Below are 24,651 nucleotides of genomic sequence, written 5' to 3' on the forward strand. Positions count from 1 at the left end.
AAAAAAGAACCACATAGAGAGGTACCGAAAAATTTTAAATAAATATATTCGGATGGAGAATAACTAAAAAAAAAATAATATTTATTCACGAATATATATATAATGTTAGGGTACTTTTACAATGCACCCCTTTAAAAGGAATGCACTGATACATCCTTTATCTGATTCGACATTCAAAAGAGTTTTTTTGTCCAATTTTTTTTTCATATTCGTATACATTATAGTTATTTAAGATATTCTACACAATTTTAAGAAATTTGGAATAATTTTATAATATAAAAAGTAATGTTCAAATAATTTATTTCATACGCGTGAAACACACTATTTAAACCTTGTTTTTTGCGTGTTAATTTTTTTTTTTTAAAATTTCTTAATATTTTGTAAGATGTCTTAAAGAATTATAACGTACATGACTACAATAAAAAATTTAAGTAGAAAATTATTTTAGATACTAAAATAGATATGGATGTATTGGTAATCTTTTTTAAGAATTGTATTGTATAATTTTTCAAAAAGTTATGTTCTAGTATATTTTATTTTTTTTTTTAACATTTTTTTTTTTTTTTTGTTTTGAAATTAAACATGAAAGAAAATGATAAATGATAATTGATTCAATGGGTAAAATCGAGAGGACCAATATTTAAATTAACCCTAAATGTCTTGATGTAAACGACATGTCGTTCAATAAGATTTAGTATTCTTTGGGAGAAAGAGCAGGGTTTAAGCAGCGAGTCTCATAGACCGCTCTTACAAAAACACAGAATTTCACCCATCGACCTATTCCTTCCTTCCTTCCACTGCAATTGAATCCAACTCCAAGTTTGTTGCTTTTCTGATAATCATATATAAAACGGTGCAGGTGTGAGAAGGAGACCACATTCATCGTCTTCCACCATGGAAAAAGGCACTTCTTTTTTGTTCGCTGGAGTCCATTTTAATAAGAAGAAATTCTCCACAGACTTTTCCAGATTCCAGGTACCGTTTCCTTTAACTTGGGTATCTTTTGCTTTTTCTTTTCCCGGTCGGGTTAGCTTTCAAATTTTCCAGTTTCGTTTCAGCAATATACAATCCGGGTATTTCTGTTCGGTTCTCGGGAAAGTTATTTATTTATTATTTTTTGATAGTGTTGTAATTTTCGTTTTTTTTTTAGAAAAAGAAGGAAAATGATGAATTAGTTGAGAATTTGAGCTTGAACGAAAATAGAGAATCAGATGAATCAGAAGAAGAAGAAAAAGATGAAGAGAAAGTACGTGTGAAGAAGAGAAAGAGAAAGGCAGTTGGTTCTGGACCTTCCGGTAGTTATTGGTTTTGTATTTGTTTTATTGTTCCTTATATGCCATTAAAAGGTAGACAAAGCTTTAGTTTTGATAATTATCTTTGTAATGCTAAAACAGAATCTGTGGAGGGATTTAGCGTTTTCAAGAGTTCAAAATCAGTTGAAGCTACAGTGAAAGAAGAGAATGAGAAAACTGAGAAGAAACTTTCCCAAGAGAAAAAGAAATTTTATCAGCAACAGGAGGTTCTTTCAGCTCTCTCTCTCTCTCTCTCTCTCTCTCTCTCTCTCTCTCTCTTTTCCTGAACAAATTTGTTCTTATGATGGTGCTTCTGGTTTCTGCTTAACATCTTTGGTATTTTCACAGCGGGATGCACTTTTCAGGAAGGAGCATAACATTCATGTTGCTGGGAATACTGTCCCATCCCCACTTACAGATTTCGAAGAGTTAAGCTCAAGGTCTGTCTTTCGCAGAGTTAAGCATAACATATTCTTGTTATATTTGTGCCCTTGAGAGACCCTTTGCCCAATGCAATTTCCCTCTAGTAATTCACAAATGGTTTTTTTCTTTTAAGACCTGGAAATCAAATTTTCATGTGTATTCTTCCTGGATTTTCTGTTTTGTTTAGTTCTGTCCAAATGGCCATGATTTTCCTTTATCCTGTAAGTGCTGAATAAAATCAGAGAATTAAGTTTTCACTGTTTCATTTTGTGGCGTTGAGTTTCTCCTCTTTGCTGTGTTTGTTATGCTTCCTTACTCCGCTTTTGACAATCATTGTTGTGTGCTTGAACTTGAAGCTGTTGATTTTCGTTGCCTTTTCTGGAAGCTGATATGCTGCTGATTCTTAATTCTAGTTGATGTTAATCTCCCGTTGTTAATAATAAAACCTAAAAAATCTGTCTTAATTTCTCTTATAGATATGGATGTAAGGCGAAATTATTACGTAACTTGGCAGATCTTGGAATTAAACAGCCAACACCAATCCAAAGGCAGGCTATACCAATCCTGTTATCTGTATGGACTTCCGTTTCAGCTATCTTATGGTCTTTATTGTTATTATTTTTTTTTTCGTTCACTTTGTATTTATTTCTTTCCTTGTGAATATGAATAGAATGAGAATAAAAAAAAAAGGAAATTTTATTAATTAAACCCATGAATATTTAATTTCACCGTACTAAATATATGATATGAATAAAACCATATATTTTTGTACACTTCTTGATGTAAGTTCTGATAATTTTTCTTAGGGGCGGGAATGCTTCGCTTGTGCTCCAACTGGGTCTGGCAAAACTTTGGCTTTTGTTTGTCCCATGCTTATGAAACTTAAGGTACTTTGTATGTGATTTGAATTGTGTTTGCAGTGTTTTGCTCTTAAATTTTGCTGATTTTATCTTTCTGTGTAACCAGCCTGCTTCTAAAGATGGTGTTGGAGCTGTTATCCTTTGCCCTACACGTGAATTGGCATCTCAAACAATTAGAGAGTGTAAAAAGTTTGCTGAGGGAAGTAAATTTTGTATAAAGTTAATGACTAAGCAGCTTATACGAAAAGCTGATTTATCGAAGTTCTCTTGTGATATATTAGTATCTACTCCACTTCGGTTAAAGTTAGCTATTCGAAAGAAAAAGTTGAATTTAAGCAGGCAAGTGATGATTTTCAATGTTTGAACTTATGTTAGCTTGCTGCAATTTGTCTGTATTCAGTAGTCAAACAACAACAAGACAGTAATAATAGATATCTCTATATATCAAGATCTCTTAGATTTTGCTATTGTTCGTAGTAGGTGTATGCTATTATTCCCACTTCGTAATTATATCATTTGGAAGTTTCAGAAACTCAGTTTTAGTGATCATTGCAATGGAATTAGATGAATACTGAGCATTTAAGAATTGTCCATGAACTCATGAATTATTTTGTGGTGCTATGCAGGGTTCAATATCTTGTACTGGATGAATCTGATAAGCTATTTGAGCTTGGCTTGTTAAAGCAGATTGATTGTATAGTCAAAGCATGCTCAAATCCTTCAATAGTACGTTCATTATTTAGTGCTACTTTACCTGATTTTGTTGAGGAGCTTGCACGTACAATAATGCATGATGCTGTTCGAGTTATTATTGGCAGGAAGTAAGCTTCATGAATTTATTGCAAACTAGAGTTTGACATGTGTTACATGTTGACGAGTAAACTGATTTGTATCTTTTGGTTTAAACAGGAATACAGCTTCTGAAAATGTCAAGCAAAAGTTGGTTTTTGCTGGAAGTGAAGAAGGGAAACTTTTAGCACTTCGTCAAAGCTTTGCAGAGGTATATTTTTGCAGATATGCACCACATGGGGAATTTTTGTTTGACTAAGATGGGGAAGCTCCCTCTCCTCCCTCTCTCTCAAGTGGAGAATAATACCCAAGGAGATAAATTATGGTTATGACTGGAGGAATCTGATTAATGATATAGATCTACATTGAGATAAATGAACTAGCATGCTTGTTTGTTGTGCAATATCATTATCATTATCATTTTCAATTGGAGCATCTTTCTGAATATCCCTCCAACTCATCCTTTTTTATTTTTCCTTGGTACTTGTCAGTAGAGTCTGAATCCGCCAGTGTTAATCTTCGTCCAGAGCAAGGAGAGAGCTAAAGAACTGTACGCAGAACTGTTAGTTGACGACATTCGAGTGGATGTCATCCATTCTGATCTGACACAGGAGCAGGCAAGTTCTTGTTATCTTTAACATATACTACTTAATTAATTACGGTAAAGGAAAAAATATTCTAGTGATGCATGCAGGATCCTTCTCTACTTTAGAACTCTCGCCAATCACCATCTGACTTAAACAATTTGACAAAAATTGAAACAAAATCTAGAATAATTTAGTTGGGTGCCTGGTAAAAAATGAGAGAGATCTTAACTTTTGGATGCCCTTCATTTTGACATTGTTGAAGTAACTCTTCTTAATACTTATGTAATGGTACTGGGAAAGTGCCTAAGTGTATGAAAATGTTTTGGACTACATCCATGTGCTAGGTCCTTTGGAACTTGTAATATCTCTTGTGAACTTTCTGTGGACCTGCTCATGTGCTGAAGTAACTGTTTTTGGGATTATTCTTTTCATGAACTTACAATCTACTGTGTGTTGAGTGCTAACCTATTAAATGGCATACAGCGAGACAGTGCTGTTGATAACTTCAGAGCTGGTAAAACATGGGTTTTGATCGCCACTGATGTTATTGCGCGGGGTATGGATTTCAAAGCAATCAACTGCGTGATCAATTATGATTTTCCGGATTCTACTTCTGCATACATTCACAGGATTGGTATGTCATTCAAACTCTTCTAGCATGTGTTTGAGACCCTAGTAAGGAAATATAGAAATATAGATTTGTATTAATTTATTGTTGGTGTGCCTTGCAAATTAATATTAGTATTATTGAAAAACTGCTTGTCCTGGTCTCTTCTAAAATGAAACTAAACTCTGAGACCATGTTTGCTATTGTTCTATGAAGGTCGGTCTGGGCGAGCAGGAAGAAGTGGGCAAGCTATTACTTTATACACTGAGGAGGACATTCCTTTTTTACGAAACATAGCCAACGAGATGAAAAGCTCCGGCTCTGTGTTTCCATCTTGGGCCATTGGCTTACAGAAAAAGAAGTGGAAGAAGCACCGGCCTCGTAGAGATACAATATCAACAACCCCCCGAGATAAGGGAGAAAAGAAGAAATAAACAATGAGTTTTCCATAGTTGTGAGTTCTTGACTATAATGTATCGGTTTTAATTTATTTGGTTACAAAATTTTGCACACCCGAAATGTTATAGGTCGATTTTTACTTTTTCTTTTTAGTTCTAATGCTCCATATCAAGCTGGTTTGCTTTTGAATGAAATTTCTGTCGCTTATACCCAAAACAATGTGATTGAATACAACATGCTTCCATATTCTTTTGAACTAAGACCATCTCCGCAAAATTAGCTAAATTTACTTCATATTTGGTTCAAATTTTGTAATTGCTCTAACGTATAAAGTGCAAATTAATTTCAAAGTCAATATACTCATTAAATTTTTATTAGAACTATATATATAAAAGTATTTAAATAGATTAATAAAATGTTAGTTGATCAAAAAGAATAAATAGAAATCTTTTAATTAATAAAAATCATTAATTAGTGGGAATTGAGTAAACAAAAAAAGTAATATTTATTGATGTGTTAATTTATTTATGTTATAATTTGTGCTAAATTTGACCAAATATAGCATGTAAACACACTTTTTACAAAACAAGTAAAGCTTCATTTTGTTTAACTATGGCAATGCACCGCTAGCTCCATTGGAAAATGAACCAAAGGATTTTAATCTTTAACTTCTTTTGAACAACTTTAACATACTATTATACTAGCAACACCTATTTCTACTTCAATTAAATAGTAGACTTACACTCTACTTAGGATTTTGAACAAGTGCATGTTATTAGGCACTAGTAGTACCTATCACCACCTAAAGATATTTTGTAAATGGTTAGTAATATTTTATGTGAGATTTGATACCTAATAATTCTAATAGCAATACGACAATTTAGGTGGTGCCACTAGTGCCTTTTCTCTTTGAACAAAGTTGTCCAGTAATTGAGCATATTGTGATCATGGTTGCTGCAAACGTAGAGCCCCTTCCCTTGAACGAAATCCAAAGTAGGGAAACACCTGAGGAAAAGAGGGGGAAGATGATGAAACATTTTCAAAGATAGATAACTATCTAATTTCTATTGTTTTAACTTGGTTTGAACTCATATGAATCAAGCCAACTTTGAGCAACCAATTGGGTTAGGGTCATTGTAAAAACACACACAAACACCACATCAAAATATTTCAAAAGTTAGCCAAATTTGGACTAAATGCATGTAAAATATCATTTGAGCATCTCAAAATCAAGAAGCAAACCTGTCATGATCATAGCCAGCGGTAAGAGGCAGTTTAGTTTCATTGAGGCTGGCACTTGGTCAGTGCTCGAGTGGCTTTGGGGTTTCAGTGAAACTTCTTTTGCTGTAAAAAGCCTATGCCTTAGAGTGGATCACAACCTTCATCCAACATCTGCAACCACAATTCCTCAAGCTTTTCATATACCTTGTCCCTCTCTGGATGCAAAGTATCGTCAGCTAAAAACACATGGGTTCTACCCTTAACTTCGATCCAGCTCTGACCTGGAATCTTTCTAACACCCCTTTCTTTCATCAAGCTCCTCAGTCTAGCTACTTCTGCCCAATGGCCAGAAGAAGCATGTATGTTGCAAAGTAAAACATGAGCAGCAGAATTAGAGGGATCAATTTTTATAATGTTCTCTGCTGCCCGTTTTCCTATATCAGAATTCCCATGAGTTTTGCAGGCAGCTAAGAGAGTCTTCCACACCACAATGTCAGGCTCAAATGCCATTTGCTTGATAAATTCCTCTGCTTCATGTAAGCGTCCAGCACGAGCAAGCAAGTCCACCATACAAGAACAGTGCTCTCTAGTTGGTAAAATCCCATGCTCGATTTCAATTGTTCTATAGATGTTTTGTCCTTCTTCTACTAATCCTACATGACTGCAGGCAGTAAGAACCCCAACAAAAGTAACTTCGTTTGGCTTTACTCCCGAACTTTTCATTTTTCTGAAGAGTTCAAGAGCTTCCTTTCCATATCCGAACTGAGCATAACCCACGATTAAACTACTCCATGAGACTACATCAGGACTTTCCATTGAATTGAATAGCTTTGTAGCAGTTCCAAGTGTACCACACTTTGTATACATGTCAATTAATCCATTGATGACAGAAGCATTTAGTACAAGCCCACTTTTTATAGAAAAACAATGAACTTGATTCCCTACCTCCAAAGATATAATTACAGCACAACCTGTAATAACATTACTTAAAGTGATATGATCAGGTCTAATTTGAGAGCAAAGCATTAACCTAAATAATCTGAAAACTTCTCCAGCTTCATTGTGGTGCGTGCATGCTGTTAAAAGGGCATTCCAAGATACCGAATCAGCACTACTCTCTATATCTTCAAAGACACTAAAGGCATCACAAAGCGCTGAACACTTTGCATACATAGATAGCAATGTGTTGTGTACAGGAACATTTGAATCAAAACCCATTTTAATTATGTACGAGTGGACTTGCCTACCCTGGTGGATTGTCCAGGAGTTTGTGCAAGCAGAAAGCACTGACAGGACAGTCACATCATTAGGTTTAAGCCCTATACATCTCATCTTATTAAAGAGTACTATGGCTTCATTGGCGTCTCCACTATTAGCAAATCCTGATATTATCGCATTCCAAGAAACTAAATCCGGCATGTCTATATGATTGAAAACCGTTTTTGCAGACTCTAAAAACCCACATTTCGCATACATATCACAAAGTGAGCATCCAGCAAAAATATCACTTCCTAAACCAAATTTTATACACAACCCATGAATCTGCCTTCCATATTCAGGCTCAAAGAGGCTGCTACAAGCACTGAAAGCACTTCCAAAAAAGAACTCGTTCGGCTGGTAAGCACCTTGACATAACATCTCCTTGAAATGAAGCAAAGCCTCAAACTCATAGCCAAGTTGAGAAAATCCCGCAATGATTGAACCCCATGATATCAAATCCTTTGTTACAATACGTGAAAACACAAGGGAAGCATCAGGAATTAGACCAACTTTAGTGTACATTGCAATAAGAGCATTTTGCGCAATAAGTTGATCACCACTTTCTGATTTAACAACATGAGCATGCAGTTGCTTCCCCAACCAAGCATCACTGAGCCCTGAACAAGCTTTGGCTACACTCCCAAACGTGAACTGATCAGGCATATGTCCTAACCTTCGCATCTGACAATACAACTCAACAGCATCATTATATTGACCATTCTGCGAACACCCAGATATGACTGAAGTCCAAGAAATAACATTTCGTTGAGGCATTGCGTCAAATACCTTTATGGCATCCTTAACAGACCCACATTTTCCATACATATTCAAAATACGATTATGAAGAACGATGTCCTGTTGAAACTTAGACGTCAAAATAAGATTATTATGGACTCTCTTACCGTGTTCGAGAGACCTTAGAGAAGAACAAGCAGAGAGCAAGTGAGAGTAAGCACTGGGGCATATCCTAAAAGATGTGGTTTTCTCCATCATGTCAAACATCTCAAGAGCTTCTCTGTAACGTTTTTGCAAGCACAAGTGCTTCATGTACTCATTACTAGACTGTTCAGTTCTCAAGTTGGGTAAGCTCCATGGATGGAAACTTGGCTTGCTATGGGGTTTGAGCTTGGTTATCATCATCGCTGCCAATATTACTCAGGTTTGAGTAATGTACAAGACAATATATGTGTAGTGTATATATGTAATGTGTGTGTGTGTATATATATATATATATATATATATATATATATATATATATATTGGTCGGATTTTATCTTGTAAAACTTAATGGAGTTTTTATCAAAAAAAAAAAAAAAACTTAATGAAGGAGAATTGTTCTATAAACGATATGTCGTTTTATTGTCATTGTTCTAGAACATTTTTTGAACTTAAAATTTGTGTTTAAGAAGAAATTGAAATAGATTCAAACTATTTAAATAAACTCGTGCTATGTTACAAACCATTACTAATAAAAATAAGGTGCAAATGTTTGCTTAATATGTTTAGAAAGTTAGTTGTATCTGACATGATTAGAGAAAGAATCTTCATTTATATTTTATTGTTCTTTATTATCTCAATTTACAAATGTGGTTATTGAGTTTAAACTTAAGAATCATCCAATAAGAAAAAGCCATTTTATAATCATCATTAAGAAAGGTATAGTTCCACGAAAGAGTCCTTCATGTTTAAGTCAATTCCATACCTTTTGTTTTTTGGTGTAAAAATTGGACCCCATTCAAAAACAGAAATGATCATATGATACATACATATACAAGTCTCTCTCCATATATTTTACTTTATTTATTAGATGTCATGTCATTGATTCATGACCAAATTAATCACCAATTGTCAATTCTCAAAGTAATTTTTTTAAATCAACAAAATAATTATTTCATGGAGAAGTGAGATGTTAAGACCTCAATATCTTGCATAAAAAAAGACCTCAATATCATCTTAATTATTTCTAATTATTATAATACTAAGAATCACATATTACTTACTGACTTCACAACCCCATGAGTTAAACCACTGAGAAGAAATAAAATTTATATTATTTAGGTGATGGGTTTCAATCCCCAACAAACATTATAGTGATACCAATCACCAAACTCATCAAAGCTTTCACTACCATTTTCCTTTGACTTAAAGGGACAACAAAGCTCAAAACCATACAAACAAATACACACACTAATCTAAATTGAGTTTCCAAGTACCAATCACATACCCTCCTGTCCTTACTTTATATATATTTATATAAATTTTCAAATAAAGTTGTCACCTTTTTATGTCTCTCTCTCTGTCTCTTTCTCTCTCTATTTATATACCATGATACCCAGATTCTGATTTAGCAAGTTTTCATATCAAAAACTTCAATTTTGAGGAGAAAGAAAAGTAAGGTAAAGTATGGGATCAGTTGAAAGATCAAAAAAGAGGGTCCATGTATGGAAAAGAGCCATAGTTCATTTTTGTTTATGTTTTGTCATGGGGTTCTTCACTGGCTTTTTCCCAACCGGTAAGTCTTCAATTTTCTCATACGACAATTTCAACTATGTCGTTTCTTCATCATTAAGTAATAAGCAACAGTTCTCACCTCAGCCTATTGAAACAATCTCTAATCAACCAGAAACGACAAGTCGTTTCAACACAACTACTAGTTCTACTACTAGTAATGTTAATGTTTCAGAAGAAACAATTGTTCCTATGCCTCAAAATCATCCCCAAAGAATGAAATTATCAGAACAAAAAGAACAAGGACGAGAAGAAGTAGAAGTTGAAGAAGAAAAACGACAAATACCACCACCAAGAAAGCTAGTGATAATAGTGACACCAACAAGCACAAACGACAACAAGTTTCAAGGGGTGCTTTTGAGAAGGATGGCTAACACTCTGCGCTTGGCTAAACCACCGTTGCTTTGGATTGTCGTTGAGGGACAAAGTGAGTCAAACGACATGTCGCAGATACTAAGGAAGACAGGTATTATGTATAGACATTTGGTGTTCAAAGAGAATTTCACTGATATTGAAGCTGAGCTCGATCATCAAAGGAATGTTGCTCTCAAACACATTGAACATCATAAGCTTAGTGGGATTGTTCACTTTGCTTCCCTTTCCAATGTTTATGATCTCGACTTCTTCAATGAGCTTCGAAAAATTGAGTAAGCAAATCTTTAATCTGCCTTTGTTCTTCTTAATTACCAAGTTTAATAATTGAAAAAAAAAAATAAATAAAACAAATACACAAAATCATTTTTGTATGTTGCTTGAAATAGTGTTTTAACTTTAATATTTGTTGTGCCTACTTTCTTTGATTCCAAAAGGCTGTTTAATTTGTATAAGTAGACAAGAAGAATTACTTCATTGATTCAAGCCTCTTAACCACTTTAGATTCTTTTAATTTAATTATATAAATAAAAACACAGATCATGATAGGTGTGGTTTTATTATATATTGTTGTGATGTGATATTATCATTGCTAAAAATTTACTTATAGACTCATGATGGTATGTTATGTTATGTTTCATATATGTCATAATTGTATCATGATGATCATTATATATGGTACTAATTTAGTTGTCTTTAATGTGTTCCACGTAGGCTTTAGATGAATCGACCCTATATATAAACAAATAAATAAATTCTATGAATATTATTATTTGTATAATTATTATAAAGAGGTGTTTTGGGATATTAATATTAAAATGTATGCAGGGGTTTTGGGACATGGCCAATAGCAGTAGTGGGAGCAAACAGGCAGAGAGTGATCATAGAAGGACCTGTATGTGATTCTTCACAAGTCATAGGTTGGCATCTAAGAAAAATGAACAATGAAACTGATGATATTGACTCCAAACCTCCAATTCCCACTTCAAGTTTTGGCTTCAATAGCTCTATCCTTTGGGACCCCGAAAGATGGGGTCGGACTTCCCCTATTCAAACCACCTCTCAGGTATAATTTTAATTTATCGATTTTGATATAAGACTTCTATATTTTTTAATTTAAATTATTAAGTTAATAAATGTAATTTATAGGATGCATGTCACATTAAATATTATTATTATTTATTTATTTTAATTGGGGAAGGAGGTTTCTAGCTATTGGACCATCACATTAAATATTGTTAGCACCAAATGTTGTCTCTAAACAATAAAATTAATATATTTATATATTTATTATTTTTCAAAAAAAATATTAGTATTTACATAATTATGAAAATTTTATATGGATTTAAGGTCTATTAAATTTAATATATTGAAACAGCAATTTTTGTTAAGGCAACATGTGAAATATTTTCATCAAGTATTATTTATGTATATTTTCAAAAAACAAAAGTATTATTTATGTATTAAAATTGATTTTTGATTATATTTAGCTGAATGAAATCTCAGGAAATGTATCCAGTTTGGAAAAATAATTCAAAACATGTTATGACCCCTAAATCAATTGGAGTATTTATATATATATTTATATATATATAAATATATATTATCTCTTAATCTAACATGATATGGATGATTCCTACCATAAAATTTATATAACTTCGTTAAGGTATAAATTTTGAATTTGTACTTTAGCAGAAATTGCATGCATTTTTTAATACAATATTTGTATATTTTCCACTTTATGGTTAGCAAGTAAGGTTCAGTAGAGGTTTGGCCAACCTCTAAAGATTATGTAGTAAGATCTGAGCAAACATCAATTATTATTATTTGTATTTTTTGAAAATGTTATTGTTATTGTTATTAGGTGAGACTATAATGAAAAATTAAAACTTAATTAACTAATTAAGTTTATGGGTTAATTAGCTGTACTTAATTATTATTAAATTAATATATTTTTGAGCAGGATTCAATCAAATTTGTGAAGCAAGTGGTTCTTGAAGATGAAACTGAAATAAAAGGTATCCCACCAGATGGGTGCTCTAAGATCATGCTTTGGCGTCTTAATTTTCCAATTCAATCAACACCAAACAATGCTATTCCACCTCTAACTACTGCAATTGATAATAGTCAAAGATAAAAAAAAAATTAAAAAAATATTGAGATAATCAAGAGTAGTTGTTACAATGTCAAATTTGCAGAAAAATATACATACCCTTTTGAGGAGGATATGGTTTTCTTTCTCTTATACTTTTTTTTTTTCTCTCTTTTGTAATTTTATTGATTCACATTGTTCTTTATATAATTCAAGTTTTGTAATGGCTTGTAACGCAATGATTGTTCAAAGTTGTAGCATAAAATAATGAGGAATTCATCTTTATCACCATTTTTGTAGCCATTAATATTATACTTGTGTGTTTTTATAATTTTATGTTACATGTTTAGTAAATAACGGCATAAAACTGGTTATAATGCATCTTTAATATTTATTATTTATTTTTTTTTTGAAAGAAGACATAATTCATTAAAATAATTTTATTGTTACAGAAAAATATAAAAATGATGAACAAATAAGCATCTATCTGCCCAAACACAATCCTCTAAACTAGTAACAGATGTTGCTAGTGTGTGGGCAACACCATTCGCCGATCGCGGAATAGCGCTACAAGAACCACCATTAACAACAGCTAATAAAGAATAGATATCTAATAAAATAGACTGATAAGTAAAACTAATATGAAGCTTATTAATCCACCCAATTGCTACAGTAGAATCACTATTAATAACGGAGGCAATGAAACCTATTGACCGAGGTTTTTCGGCAACCAATAAAATAATAAGAAATTAAAGAGCTGTAAGAAATTAGGAGAATGATTTTTACGTGGTTGGGGCGTTAATGAGCCTTAGTCCACGAGTCTGTATATTTATGAGTGTATTTAATACAGAGAATGTTCTTGGTGAGTATTTACTCTTCTTGCACTTATGCAACCCAAAATTCTCGACCCCCATTAATGAGCTTTGAGGGGGTATTTATAGTGTTTTTGTGGGGTGATTCCCAAAATTATAGTACGTGTATTTCTGTAACTATCAATAAAGTTGGGTATTCCCAATGAATATACCATGGGTAATGCATGGTCAAATCCCTAGGTGTTGTAGGGATTTTATGTGGATTGTCCTTATTGCCTTTTGATTGATGTGATTCTTCACAGTGTAGCCGTCATTAGACTTAAGTGATCATAGCCTTGTAGGGGCAGATCGGGGGTTGTGTCGTTAGACTTTATTGCGTGTGGCAGTTCCAACACGCCTCCTCCCACGCGGCATTAAATGCGAGTTGACTGTTCAGAGGAAGCCTGACATCTCCCGGAGATGCTTCGATGCCACCTTGGCCTCTGGGAGTATAGAGGACTTCGTATGCCTTCTCCGGGAGGCAGATCCCGGATAATGCCTTTCTTTATAAAGACTTAGCTATTAATTTGAGTGTTAAGACCTTTGTATCCACGTATCCTTGTCTGGTTGGTCCACGTATATTAGGCAAAATTAGGGGCAGCATTTACCCCCAAGCCTTGTTTAATTGAAAAATGAATAAGGCTTGTTCAGATGCCTCCAGTTGGCTCCTCAGTTTCCTAGCACGTGCTTCGGGCGCGTGAAGGTGTATTTAATAATCACCATTACTGCAGCGATTCACTTTTTGCAGGCGTCGATTCGTTTCATGTCCATTAATTGATACGGCGCATTAATGGGTGTCAGACGGACACTCAAGCGTTTCCACCGCCTTGATGACAAACCAATCTAGCTGTTGGATCTTAGGAATTCGAATCGTGTGTCTTCCCGACTGCACGATTGGTAGGTGATCACGCCTGTTCCACATGCACTTAGGCCTATAAAAGCCACCATTCTTCCTTCATTTGGTTACTTTCAGCCTTTCACCAAATTTCTTTGAATTTTTCAGAGAGAAAGAAACCCTCAAACCAGAAAACCTTCAAACACCATAGGTTTCTTACTAACCTTCCTTCGCTATTGTCAGTCAACGTTTCACCGTCGATCAACAACAACACCCAGTTCTAAAACTTTATGTAAGTTTTTCGCATCCCTTACTTTATTGTTTGTGTTCACGACATGCTTTTCTGTTCATCTACTTTTTCTGGGTTTAATGTTTGAAGTTTCTGGGAATTTTTTTGCCTTGAGTTTCTGTGTAACACGTTAGATTCCTCTTTTCTGGTGTTTGAGTCACTCTTATTTTGCGCATTATGTTTTTCCAAAGGCCCATCTGTTCTTTACGTGATGACCTTCAAGGGTACAGAGAAGACTTTGTCTTTCTCGATTTTTACCCTTTCTTTTTCTTTTCTTTTCTTTGCTCATGTGTAATGTCACTATCTGTAAGATTCTTGCACTCGACTTTTGTCCAGGAAAACCTTCTAAGGCTTTCTTGTTGACAACCGTCCGGAGGGGGCCTCTTTCCAGCGGTTAGGGGACCCCCATTCCCTTTTTTGACTTAGGGTTTGGTATGGGGCCTGACTGCTGGAATTTTAAATCTTTTTCAGAACCAAAATGTCTACATCCGGTTCCAAATCTTCCAAGAAAGGAGGAAAGCGCCTGGCCACCCTGGAAGAGGTGATCAGAGGTCCCGTTGCCCAGGAGGGGTTTAAGCCTCGTGCCACGGGGTGGGAAGCGGCCGAGCTGCACTCTACCCTAACTTGCTCTCATCAGCTGGAGCACATTGTGGTGGTGGTCAGCATCAAGCCTGCGACTTTCGAGACGTACCACCGGCCGCCCCGCGATGCGGAGATGCCCAATCACAATTACGGAGGCTTCGGAGCTTGGAGTCAAACACATTTGATGACCGGGGCTATGCTTCCCCTTTAGGATTATTTTATTAATTTCCTTGTGTTTGTCGGCCTTGCGCCATACCAACTTATTCCATAAGCTTACCGCCTACTTTCAGGCTTGTTTATTTTTTACTCTGCCCAGGGCTGGGGCTCTCCCAGTCCGGCTGAAATATTGTATTTTTATGAACTCGTTTCTGTCCCCAAGAAGGGGGACAAACTTAAGGACGACTTTTGTGGCTTCCGGGCCCACCCTTTTAATGAGGGCCCGGTCCCCTTCAACCAGCAAAAACATGTGAAGGAGTATCGTCACCGCTTCTTCTTCTCCTCCGGGTTCCTGGCTGTGGAACACCCGGAGCTTCTCACAAAGTGGGTTAGGATCCCTCCTTATGAGCGGACTGTGCCTACTCAGCTCTTCCTCCAACGGGCCAAGACCTTCGCCACATATAACAAGAAGGACCTTGACGTCGGGGGGTTGGTCACGACGGAGAATTGCCAGAAGGCCAAGCTGATCCTGGGGCATCAGTCGATGGAGGACTCCAACCTTTCCAAGGTTATCTGCCCGAACGTAAGGGTTCCGGCCGCAGAGAAGACATTCCGGGAGGAGATCATTGCCACGGCGGAAGACAAGTACTGAGAGTACCTCTTCCGGAAGGCCCAGGAGAAGGCTTACACTAAGGCCCAGGCGGCTGCTGGGAGGCCCCTTCGTATTGGGAGCCCGGTTGAGAGGAGGGCCCAGGCGGCTGCCGGGAGGCCCCTCCGTATTGATAGTCCGGTGGAGAGGAGGTCCCCCAAACCAAGGCCTACTGTTCAGGTGCCGAATACGGGGGCTCCCGATGCCAGCACTTCTGGTTCTGGTAAGTCCCCTTTAACGATACATTCTGTCCCTCCTGCTTATGAATATGCTAGCCTTAGGCCTATAGGGTTCGATGAACGTCTCCTTAGGTTTAGGATGCCTTCTACTCGGTGGGGGGATCACGCAAAGGAGTATTACTTCTCCAACTTAGGTGATTATTTAGGCCGGTCTCAGATTGGTTCGGGACCTCCGGTGCCCGTTCCATTGGATCCTACGACCTATCTTTCTTCTATCTGGTTTCGTCTCTCGGACAGCTATCTCGGGGATGATGCAGCTAGTGTTAAGATTCGGGACTTTGCTAGGGCTGAATTAGAGAGTCAGGGTAGGACTAGCTTGATTGCTTTTTAAGTGCTCACTGCTTTCACAGATGTTCTAATACTTGACTCCTTTCTCTTGTTGCAGCAGCTGATCCCATGGAGGCGATCTTGACCACTCTTGCTGGAGCCCACAGTCCTGATGCTTCCCTTCCCCCTACTTCTTCCCAGATGGTTACCCCCGGGAAGGCTTCTTCCAGTGCCCCTCCGAACACTATTGACTTAGTGGATGAGGAGGAGGTACTTCTTGAGGAAGCTGAAGAAGGTCAAGAAGAGCAATGGGCTCTTCTCGGGGAAGTTGAAGAAAGTGAAGAAGAGCAAGAGGTTGCTCTCGTGCGCAAGCGCAAAGGCAAGATGGTAGCAGAGGAGTCTTCTAAACGGCCGCGGAGGGTGGTCACTCTGGCCCCGAGTCATGATTCCGGGATCCCTCCCGAGGCGGAGGAGTTTACAGTGCCTCACGGCATTGTGCTGACTCCGGTCCCCGGAGATGAGGCGAGGCAAGAGCTTCAGATTGCCAAATATAATTATGCCCTTGACGAGTACACCCAAGGGCACGCTGAGGTGGAGGCCTTGAGGAGGGTTTTGCGAGAGGAGGTGCAAAACTCTCTTAACGAGGAGAACTTCCGGAATCCGTGGGATCTGAACCTGGACCCCCCGATGGACTAGTTCAACCGTTTCCTCGGGCCAACCTTGGCCCCTTTTGCCTCCGAGATGACCGGTGAGTACGTCTCCCAGCTGACTCGGTGCGCGCCTAAGAGATACGCTGCTTGTGCATCTTTGAATTCCGTCTTCCAAGTTCAGGACCTCAGCCACGCCTTGGCCGCGGTAAGTACTTTGTGATTTACTTCTTTCCTCATTATTTTACTTAAGGCCTTCACTCACTCTTGCTTCCATTTCTAGATTACTGCAGAGGCCGGCCGCCTTTCCAAAACCATAATTAATCATGGCTTCGTCTTGTCCGAATTTGGGGGCATAGACGAGGTCGTGAAGATCCTGCAGGACTTGTCTGCTGAAAGGCGGGCGTTCCAAGAGAAGGCTAAGCGGAAGGAGGCTCTTGCTAAGGCCAAGTTCGAGGAAGAGGCTAAGCAAAGGGAAGCTTAGGCGGAGGCGATGATCCGAGAGGAGGTCCTTCGGAGGGATAGGCTGGAGGCGAAGCATCAGGAAGCATTGAGGGCGGAGGGCGAGGCTACTGCCAAGGCCAAACGCGAGCTTCGGGAGGCCAAGGAGGCCTTAGACGAGATGGCTACCAAGGTGAGGTCCTTAGAGGAATTGCACCAGGCGGACTTGGAGTCTAGGGCTAACTTGGTCGTGGAGCTGAAGGAGCTCAAGGACTTTAAAGACCAAGCCTTGAAGAAGGCTAAGAAAGATGAGCTCCTCTCCCCTGTTTCCTGCAGCCGTTGCATCCAGCGTTTCAATGACGGCGTCTACATGGCCTGGTCGACAAATGGCTAGAGTATCAAGCTTGACTTCTACCCAAAACCTGCGGAGATGATTGCCAAATTCTGGGAGAAGAAGAAGAAGCTTGACGCCATGCTTGAGGCGCGCATTGGTCCTCGCCTTCCTCCTCGCATTGATTAGGCCGTTCTTAATCCAGCCCATTTCAACCAAGATTTTTCTTATCTTTTTTTTTTTTATTTACAACTATTTTGCTTTTGTTTAAGACAATCTTTATTTTAATAGCTGTTTTATTTTCTAAGGGGAGACAATGATTAAGGCCTGTCCCCGGGCCCTTTGTATATATATTTTTTTTGACCTGTCCTCGAGGGCAAGATTTTTATATATATGATCTTTTTTTTTTCGATGCATATTCTTTCTTTTGGACCTGCCCTTAGGGTCAGGATATTTATACATATGATCTTGTTTTGATGCATAATTTCTCTTTTTGGACCTGCCCTTTGGGTCAGGATATTTTACTTTTGGCTTGTTTTTCGTCTGTCCGTGTCGTATGCCTTAGTACCCCCCTGAGTGGCATGAAAACTTAGTTTTGAAGGCACTTAGTTTTATTTAAAATACAGAGGTTGCATACACTTAGATGGTACAAACCCTTTAAACAAAGCCTACGTTATACATTTGGACTATTGGTAATATTTTCGGAGGTGATCGGCGTTTCAGGCCCTTGGTACAATGGTTCCATCCATCCTTTTTAGCTTATAAGTTTCAGAGCTGATTTCGTCCTCGATTTCATATGGCCCTTCCCAATTTGGCCCAAGTACCCCCACTCCGGGTTCTTGGGTGGCTGGGAAGACTATTCTTAGGACCATATCCCCAATAGTGAATTTTCTGTTTTTAACCTTGGAGTTAAAATATTTGGTCACCTTCTTTTGGTAAGCTGCCATTCGTATTTGTGACTCGTCACGGAGTTCTTCAACTTGATCCAGCGCTTCTTGTAATAAAGCTTGGTTTGTAGCCGGATCGTAAGTCGTTCTCCTGTGGGACGGGAATAACGTTTCTACAGGGACCATCGCTTCACAACCGTACGCCATTGAGAAAGGTGAGTGGCCGGTCGTGGTTCTGGGGGTCATCCGGTAGGCCCATAACACTCTTGGCAACTCTTCGGGCCAGTTGTTTTTGCAGGCCAGCAACTTTTTCTTCAGGGTGACCTTTAGAATTTTATTAACTGCTTCTGCTTGTCTGTTTGTTTGCGGCCTTGCCACCGCGGAGAAGCTTTTTACGACTCTGTGTTGGTTGCAAAAGTCAGTGAACTCTTCGCAATCAAATTGCTTTCCATTGTCAGAGACTATTTTGTGAGGCAAGCCATATCGACACACTATGTTTTTGATAACAAAGTCTAATGCTTTTTTAGCAGTTATAGTCTTCATGGGCTCAGCCTCTGTCCATTTGGTGAAGTAGTCTACTGCTACTATTGCATACTTTACTCCTCCCTTTCCTGTTGGCAGGGACCCAATAAGATCTATCCCCCAGACCGCGAAGGGCCAGGGGCTAGTCATCAGGGTAATCTCATTGGGAGGAGCTCTCGGTATGTTCACGAACCTTTGGCACGAATCACATTTTGGACGTAGTCTATGCAATCTTTTTTCATTGTTGGCCAGAAGTATCCCTGTCTCAATATTTTCTTTGAGAGACTTGGTCCTCCTGTATGATCTCCACAGAACCCTTCGTGGACCTCTAGCGTAATTTGCCTAGCTTCAGGGTCCGATACACACCTTAAATAAGGCATGCTGAGTCCTCTTCGGTAGAGAATTTTATCCATCATTACATAACGATGAGCCTGATACTGGATCTTTCTGGACAGTGCCCTTTCTTGGGGCAACTCACCTTTTGTTATGTATTCTATGATGGGGACCATCCAGTTGGGTTCTTGCCCAACCGTTACTATGGCCTCTTTTATTTTGATGCTTGGCTCTGCCAAGCGTTCCACAGGTACTACCCCCAGTCCTTCAATTTCACTGTCTAAAGCTAACTTAGCCAGGCAGTCCGCGTGAGCGTTCTTTTCCCTGGGGATTCTTTCTACTTTATAGTCCATGAACTCGTGGAGCAGTTCCTGAACTATTGTTACATATGCGACCATTCGTTCGCCGCGTGTTTGATACTCTTCCGATACTTGGTTTACGACCAGTTGGGAGTCGCTGTAGAATTCTATTCTTTTGGCCCCCACGGCCTTTGCTAATCTCAGTCCTGCTATCAAGGCTTCATATTCGGCTTCGTTGTTTGAAGCTGAGAAGTCGAACTGTAGGGCTGCCTAGAGTCGAAGTCCGCTCGGGGATATCATCGCAACCCCCGCTCCGGATCCATTTTCATTGGAGGCTCCGTCCATAAATACTCTCCATGTGGGGACCGATGGTACCGGCGCGTTCGCGGTTGCCTCGGCTTCATTACATTCGGTGATGAAGTCCGCCAACGCTTGTCCCTTTATGGAGACGCGGGGTATGTAGTGTAAGTCGAATTGACTTAACTCCATCGCCCATTTGAGGAGCCTTCCGGACGCCTCTGGCTTTTGAAGGACTTGTCGGAGTGGGTGATTGGTCAACACCTTGATTGGGTGCGCTTGAAAATACGGCCTTAATTTTCTTTAGGCTATTAGGAGGCAGAAAACTAGTTTTTCGATGACGGGGTACCGCGTCTCCGCCCCTATCATGCGCTTGCTAACGTAGTACACGGGATGTTGAGTTTTCTCTTCTTCTCAGACTAAGGCCGCGCTGATCGCGTGCTCGGAGACGACCAAATACACGAACAGGTCCTCTCCGAGGACGAGTTTTGACAGGATTAGAGGCTTGGCCATGTGCTCTTTCAGTTTTTTGAATGCCTCCTCGCACTCGTCAAACCATTCAAACTTCTGGCACTTCTTCAGAATGTTGAAGAAGGGAATGCACTTGTTTGTAGACCGGGAGATAAAACGGATCAGGGCCGCAACCTTTCCAGTTAGGCTCTGCACGTCTTTGTGCTTCTTGGGGGATGGCATGCTCATGAGAGCTTGAATGTTTTTTGGGTTTGCCTCAATCCCTCTCTGGCTGACAATGAAGCCCAGGAACTTTCCTGATTTGACCCTAAAAGTGCATTTCATTGGGTTGAGCTTCATTCCATATCTCCGGACTACCTCGAAACATTTTTCTAGGTCGTCCGCATGGCTATTGCACGCTTTAGACTTGACTAGCATGTCGTCTACGTACACCTCCATGTTTCGCCCCAAGAGGCCTTTGAACATCCGGTTGACCATTCTTTGATAGGTCACACCGGCGTTCTTCAGTCCGAAAGGCATGACCAGGTAGCAGTATACCCCCTTATCGGTCCTGAAGCTAGTGCACTCTTGGTCCGTCGTGTGCATCTTTATTTGGTTGCACCCAGCGTATGCGTCCATGAAGGACAGTAGCTTGAATCTGGAAGTGGCGTCTACCATCTGATCGATCCTGGGCAAAGGGAAACAGTCTTTTGGACAAGCCTTGTTTAGATCAGTGAAGTCTATACAAACTCGCCAGGTTCCGTTAGGCTTCGGCACCAGGACCGGATTGGCTTGCCATTCCGGGTAGTAAACATCGCGGATCATGCCGTTTGTTAAAAGCTTATCCACCTCTTTCTCTAAGGCCTTGACCTTCACTGAATCGAGGGGTCGTCGCTTTTGTTGGACTGGCGGCATGTCCGGGTTGACGTTGAGGACGTGGGTGATGACGTGGGGACTTATGCCAGTCATGTCCTCTTGGCACCATGCAAAAATGTCGATGGCGCCCTTCAGTGTCTTTATTATTTTTTCTTTTTCCTCCGGGTCTAGGTTTTTTCCTAGCCGGAGTACCTTGGTGGAGTCGAGGTCACACACTGATACCTCCTCGACATCCTCCATCAGTTCTACAATTTTCTCGGACCCCACGCGGGGATCCAACTCGTCTTCTTCAGCCATTTCTGGCTCAATGGTTTCCCGGACCATCAGTATGGGCAGGTGGGTCGCAACGTTGTAGCATTGCCTCGCCTCCCCCTGATTTCCTCTCACCGTTCCTATCCCAGCTTCCTAGGTTGGGAACTTTAAGCACAAGTGCCGTATGGACGTGACTGCGCCGAAATCTACCAAGGCCGGTCGGCCGAGGATTGCGTTGTATTCCGTCGGGCAGTCTACCATCACGAAAGTGCTGTACTTGAACGTGCTCTGGGTGGTGTCCGGGCACAAGGTGACTGGAAGTCTTACTTTCCCTATGGGGATAAGTGTCGTTCCGTTGAACCCTGTGAGTTGGGAACCACTTGGTGAGAGGTCTCGATCCGTCAGGCCTATTACGGTAAAAGCCTCTTTGAAAAGTAAATTCACAGAACTTCTGTTATCGATCAGGACTCTGGCCACCACTTAATTGACGATGGGGGTCTCTATAACCAACAGGTCATGGTGGGAAAACGCACCGCCTTAGCGTCCTCTTCCGTGAATGTGATGGGTTGATCCATTAGCTGGGGCCTTTGAGCTGGGAGTTGAGTAACTTCCCAAACCTCATTGTGTTTCACGGCTCCCGCATACCGCTTCAATTCTTTGCGGGTAGTTCCTCCGATATGGGGTCCTCCTGAGATCATGGCCACTCTCCCATTAGGTCTGGGTGGCAGACCGGGTATATGCTGGGCATCTCCGGTGGGAGCAACTGGAGCCAATACTCCTATTGCACCCCATAGTGTTCCCTGTGGCAAAGCTCCAGTCGCCTGACCTGGGTTGAGGTGAGGCAACCGATTCTTGATCCACTCGTAGAGGTGTCCCAATCAGATTAGGTTTTCGATCTCATCTTTGAGATTTTTGCATTCATTGGTGCTGTGCCCAATGTCGTTATGATACTCGCATCTCTTGTTGGGCTCCCTCCAGGAACTATCCTTGTACAGAGGAGGTGGTCTCCGATAGTGTGTATTTTGCCTAGTAGCAAAGTACACACGCTCTTGGGAGTCCGTCAACTCCGTGTACTGGGTGTATTGGGGAGTGTACTCCCTTTTTTGTCGCTTTTCCTCCATCCGGGTGCTGCCTTTGGAGGACCTTTTACTCCTCGAGCCCTGGGAAGGACCGGCCAGGCTGGCAGTTGGAGCAGAGTGCGAGGGAGCTTGTCCATTTATCCCCGAGGGATTCTCGAAATGGGACGATGTAGGGGCCAAGGCCTGGCCCTGGCTGTATCCGGGAGTAGCGGAGAATTGTATGCCGTTTATTGGTGGAGCTACGGTCGGGACATTACCCGACGACTGGCTGGGCTCCGGGCATATACCCTGCTATCCCGGTGGGATAATATCCTCCATAAGCCACTATTTGGGCCTATTCAAGATTGTCATGACCCGGGAAACACAGACATTTTGCGTCATTGCTGACTCTCATGACTGTCATGACCCGGTTGAACCGTGACAGATGGTCGCTTGGATCGAAATTCCCGGTATAAGCTGCCATTTCGGGCATCTTAAAGTTCTTGGGGAGCTCTGCTTCTAGGATATACTTGGCACACGGCTCCCGGTCCTCATAGTCTGAGTCAGAGTTGTCGCCTTTTTGTCTCCGGGAGACTCGGGCGATATCTTTTCGGAGTATGGCGAGTTTCGCCATGATTCCATCATTTAACGTTCCCGTGGAGACCGCGGGCCCGTATTTCTTTTGGTCAAGGTGATCCCGGAGGTCACCTTGATTCTATTGATTTTATTTCTCAAATCGACGGGAGGACATTTCTGTCCTCTTCTTCCTCTACCTTCGGGCTCCTGGTGCATGGAAACGCTTTTTCAGTCCTCTCGATCCTGAGGGCCAAGACTCCCTTTTTGGAGTTTGCCCCTCTGCGGACCTTTCCCTTTCGGGAAATCTTAGCGGACCTTTCGCGGATCCTGAGCCTTTTTCTTTCTCCCGGGGGTAGAAGTAGGGTTTTTCTTTTGGTTCTCTTCAACGGGAAACCTTATAGGACTTGGTTCCCTAGATTTTCGTCGTTGGGTACTTGGCGAGGATTCCTCTGGTTCCTTTCCAAGTCCAGCAGACATGGCTTTGGGATGCACGTGGATGCCAGCTGCCTCCATGGCTTTTTACATGGCCAGCATTACCTCTTGCATGTTTTGGTTTTGTGCTTTTTGGGCTGCGATCTCAGCTTCATGATTGACAGCCTTTTGTCTTAGAAGCACCAATTCCGAGTAGCTACCGTCATCGTAGGCGTACTCATCGAGGTTTCCCTCGTAATCATCGTCAGGAATTCCTTCTTCTTCCTCGGAGCCCTCAGCTGCTCGTGAGGCTACGTCTTCCTCATTCGGCTCTTGAGCATCTTCTAGAGGGCGAGGTTGACGAGTACTGCGAGTCTCCACCATTGTTGTAACGTATTGTGTGTTTACAGAAGCTTTCTTCAGCTCTCAATGAAAGCACCAAAATGTTGACTAAGGTTTTCGGCAACCAATAAAATAATAAGAAATTAAAGAGCTGTAATAAATTAGGAGAAGGATTTTTACGTGGTTGGGACGTTAATGAGCCTTAGTCCACGAGTCCGTATATTTATGAGTGTATTTAATACAGAGAATGTTCTTGGTGAGTATTTACTCTTCTTGCACTTATGCAACCCAAAATTCTCGACCCCCATTAATGAGCTTTGAGGGGGTATTTATAGTGTTTTTGTGGGGTGATTCCCAGAATTATAGTACGTGTATTTCTGTAACTACCAATAAAGTTGGGTATTCCCAATGAATATACCATGGGTAATGCATGGTCAAATCCCTAGGTGCTGTAGGGATTTTATGTGGATTGTCCTTATTGCCTTTTGATTGATGTGATTCTTCACAGTGTAGCCGTTATTAGACTTAAGTGATCATAGCCTTGTAGGTGTAGATCGGGGGTTGTATCGTCAGACTTTATTGCGTGTGGCAGTTCCAACACGCCTCCTCCCACGCGGCATTAAATGCGAGTTGACTGTTCAGAGGAAGCCT

At 40.2% G+C, this 24,651-nt stretch overlaps 3 protein-coding genes across 4 annotated transcripts; 2 read left to right on the top strand and 1 right to left on the bottom strand.

Annotated features, from left to right (window-relative positions):
• Positions 1–676: 676 nt before the first annotated feature.
• LOC115710250 (DEAD-box ATP-dependent RNA helicase 57) lies at positions 677–5,264 on the top strand. Of its 2 annotated transcripts, XM_061111804.1 has the most exons (11): positions 677–975; positions 1,151–1,295; positions 1,395–1,519; positions 1,641–1,732; positions 2,192–2,288; positions 2,522–2,602; positions 2,682–2,914; positions 3,202–3,396; positions 3,485–3,575; positions 3,859–4,585; positions 4,775–5,264. In XM_061111804.1, the coding sequence occupies exons 1-10, from the start codon at positions 895–897 to the stop codon at positions 4,000–4,002; spliced, it is 1,284 nt and encodes a 427-aa protein (XP_060967787.1). In that variant the 5' UTR covers positions 677–894; the 3' UTR covers positions 4,003–4,585; positions 4,775–5,264. The 2 variants fall into 2 exon arrangements, with proteins under 2 accessions (XP_060967787.1, XP_060967789.1); XM_061111806.1 differs by lacking the exon at positions 4,775–5,264 and having other exon boundaries at positions 3,856–3,985.
• Positions 5,265–5,443: 179 nt separating this feature from the next.
• On the bottom strand, positions 5,444–8,654 carry LOC115708891 (pentatricopeptide repeat-containing protein At3g53360, mitochondrial). Its single transcript, XM_030636914.2, has 2 exons — positions 6,200–8,654; positions 5,444–5,962 (listed from the first exon to the last, which is right to left on the bottom strand). Exon 1 carries the CDS (start codon positions 8,576–8,578, stop codon positions 6,320–6,322), a length of 2,259 nt encoding a protein of 752 aa, XP_030492774.2. The 5' UTR covers positions 8,579–8,654; the 3' UTR covers positions 5,444–5,962; positions 6,200–6,319.
• An 866-nt stretch (positions 8,655–9,520) lies between these two features.
• On the top strand, positions 9,521–12,701 carry LOC115711454 (beta-1,4-xylosyltransferase IRX9). Its single transcript, XM_030639797.2, has 3 exons — positions 9,521–10,593; positions 11,147–11,384; positions 12,282–12,701. Exons 1-3 carry the CDS (start codon positions 9,842–9,844, stop codon positions 12,453–12,455), a joined length of 1,164 nt encoding a protein of 387 aa, XP_030495657.2. The 5' UTR covers positions 9,521–9,841; the 3' UTR covers positions 12,456–12,701.
• Positions 12,702–24,651: the final 11,950 nt, after the last annotated feature.

This window comes from Cannabis sativa, chromosome 3, assembly GCF_029168945.1.
Source record: "Cannabis sativa cultivar Pink pepper isolate KNU-18-1 chromosome 3, ASM2916894v1, whole genome shotgun sequence".
Lineage (NCBI taxonomy): Eukaryota > Viridiplantae > Streptophyta > Magnoliopsida > Rosales > Cannabaceae > Cannabis > Cannabis sativa.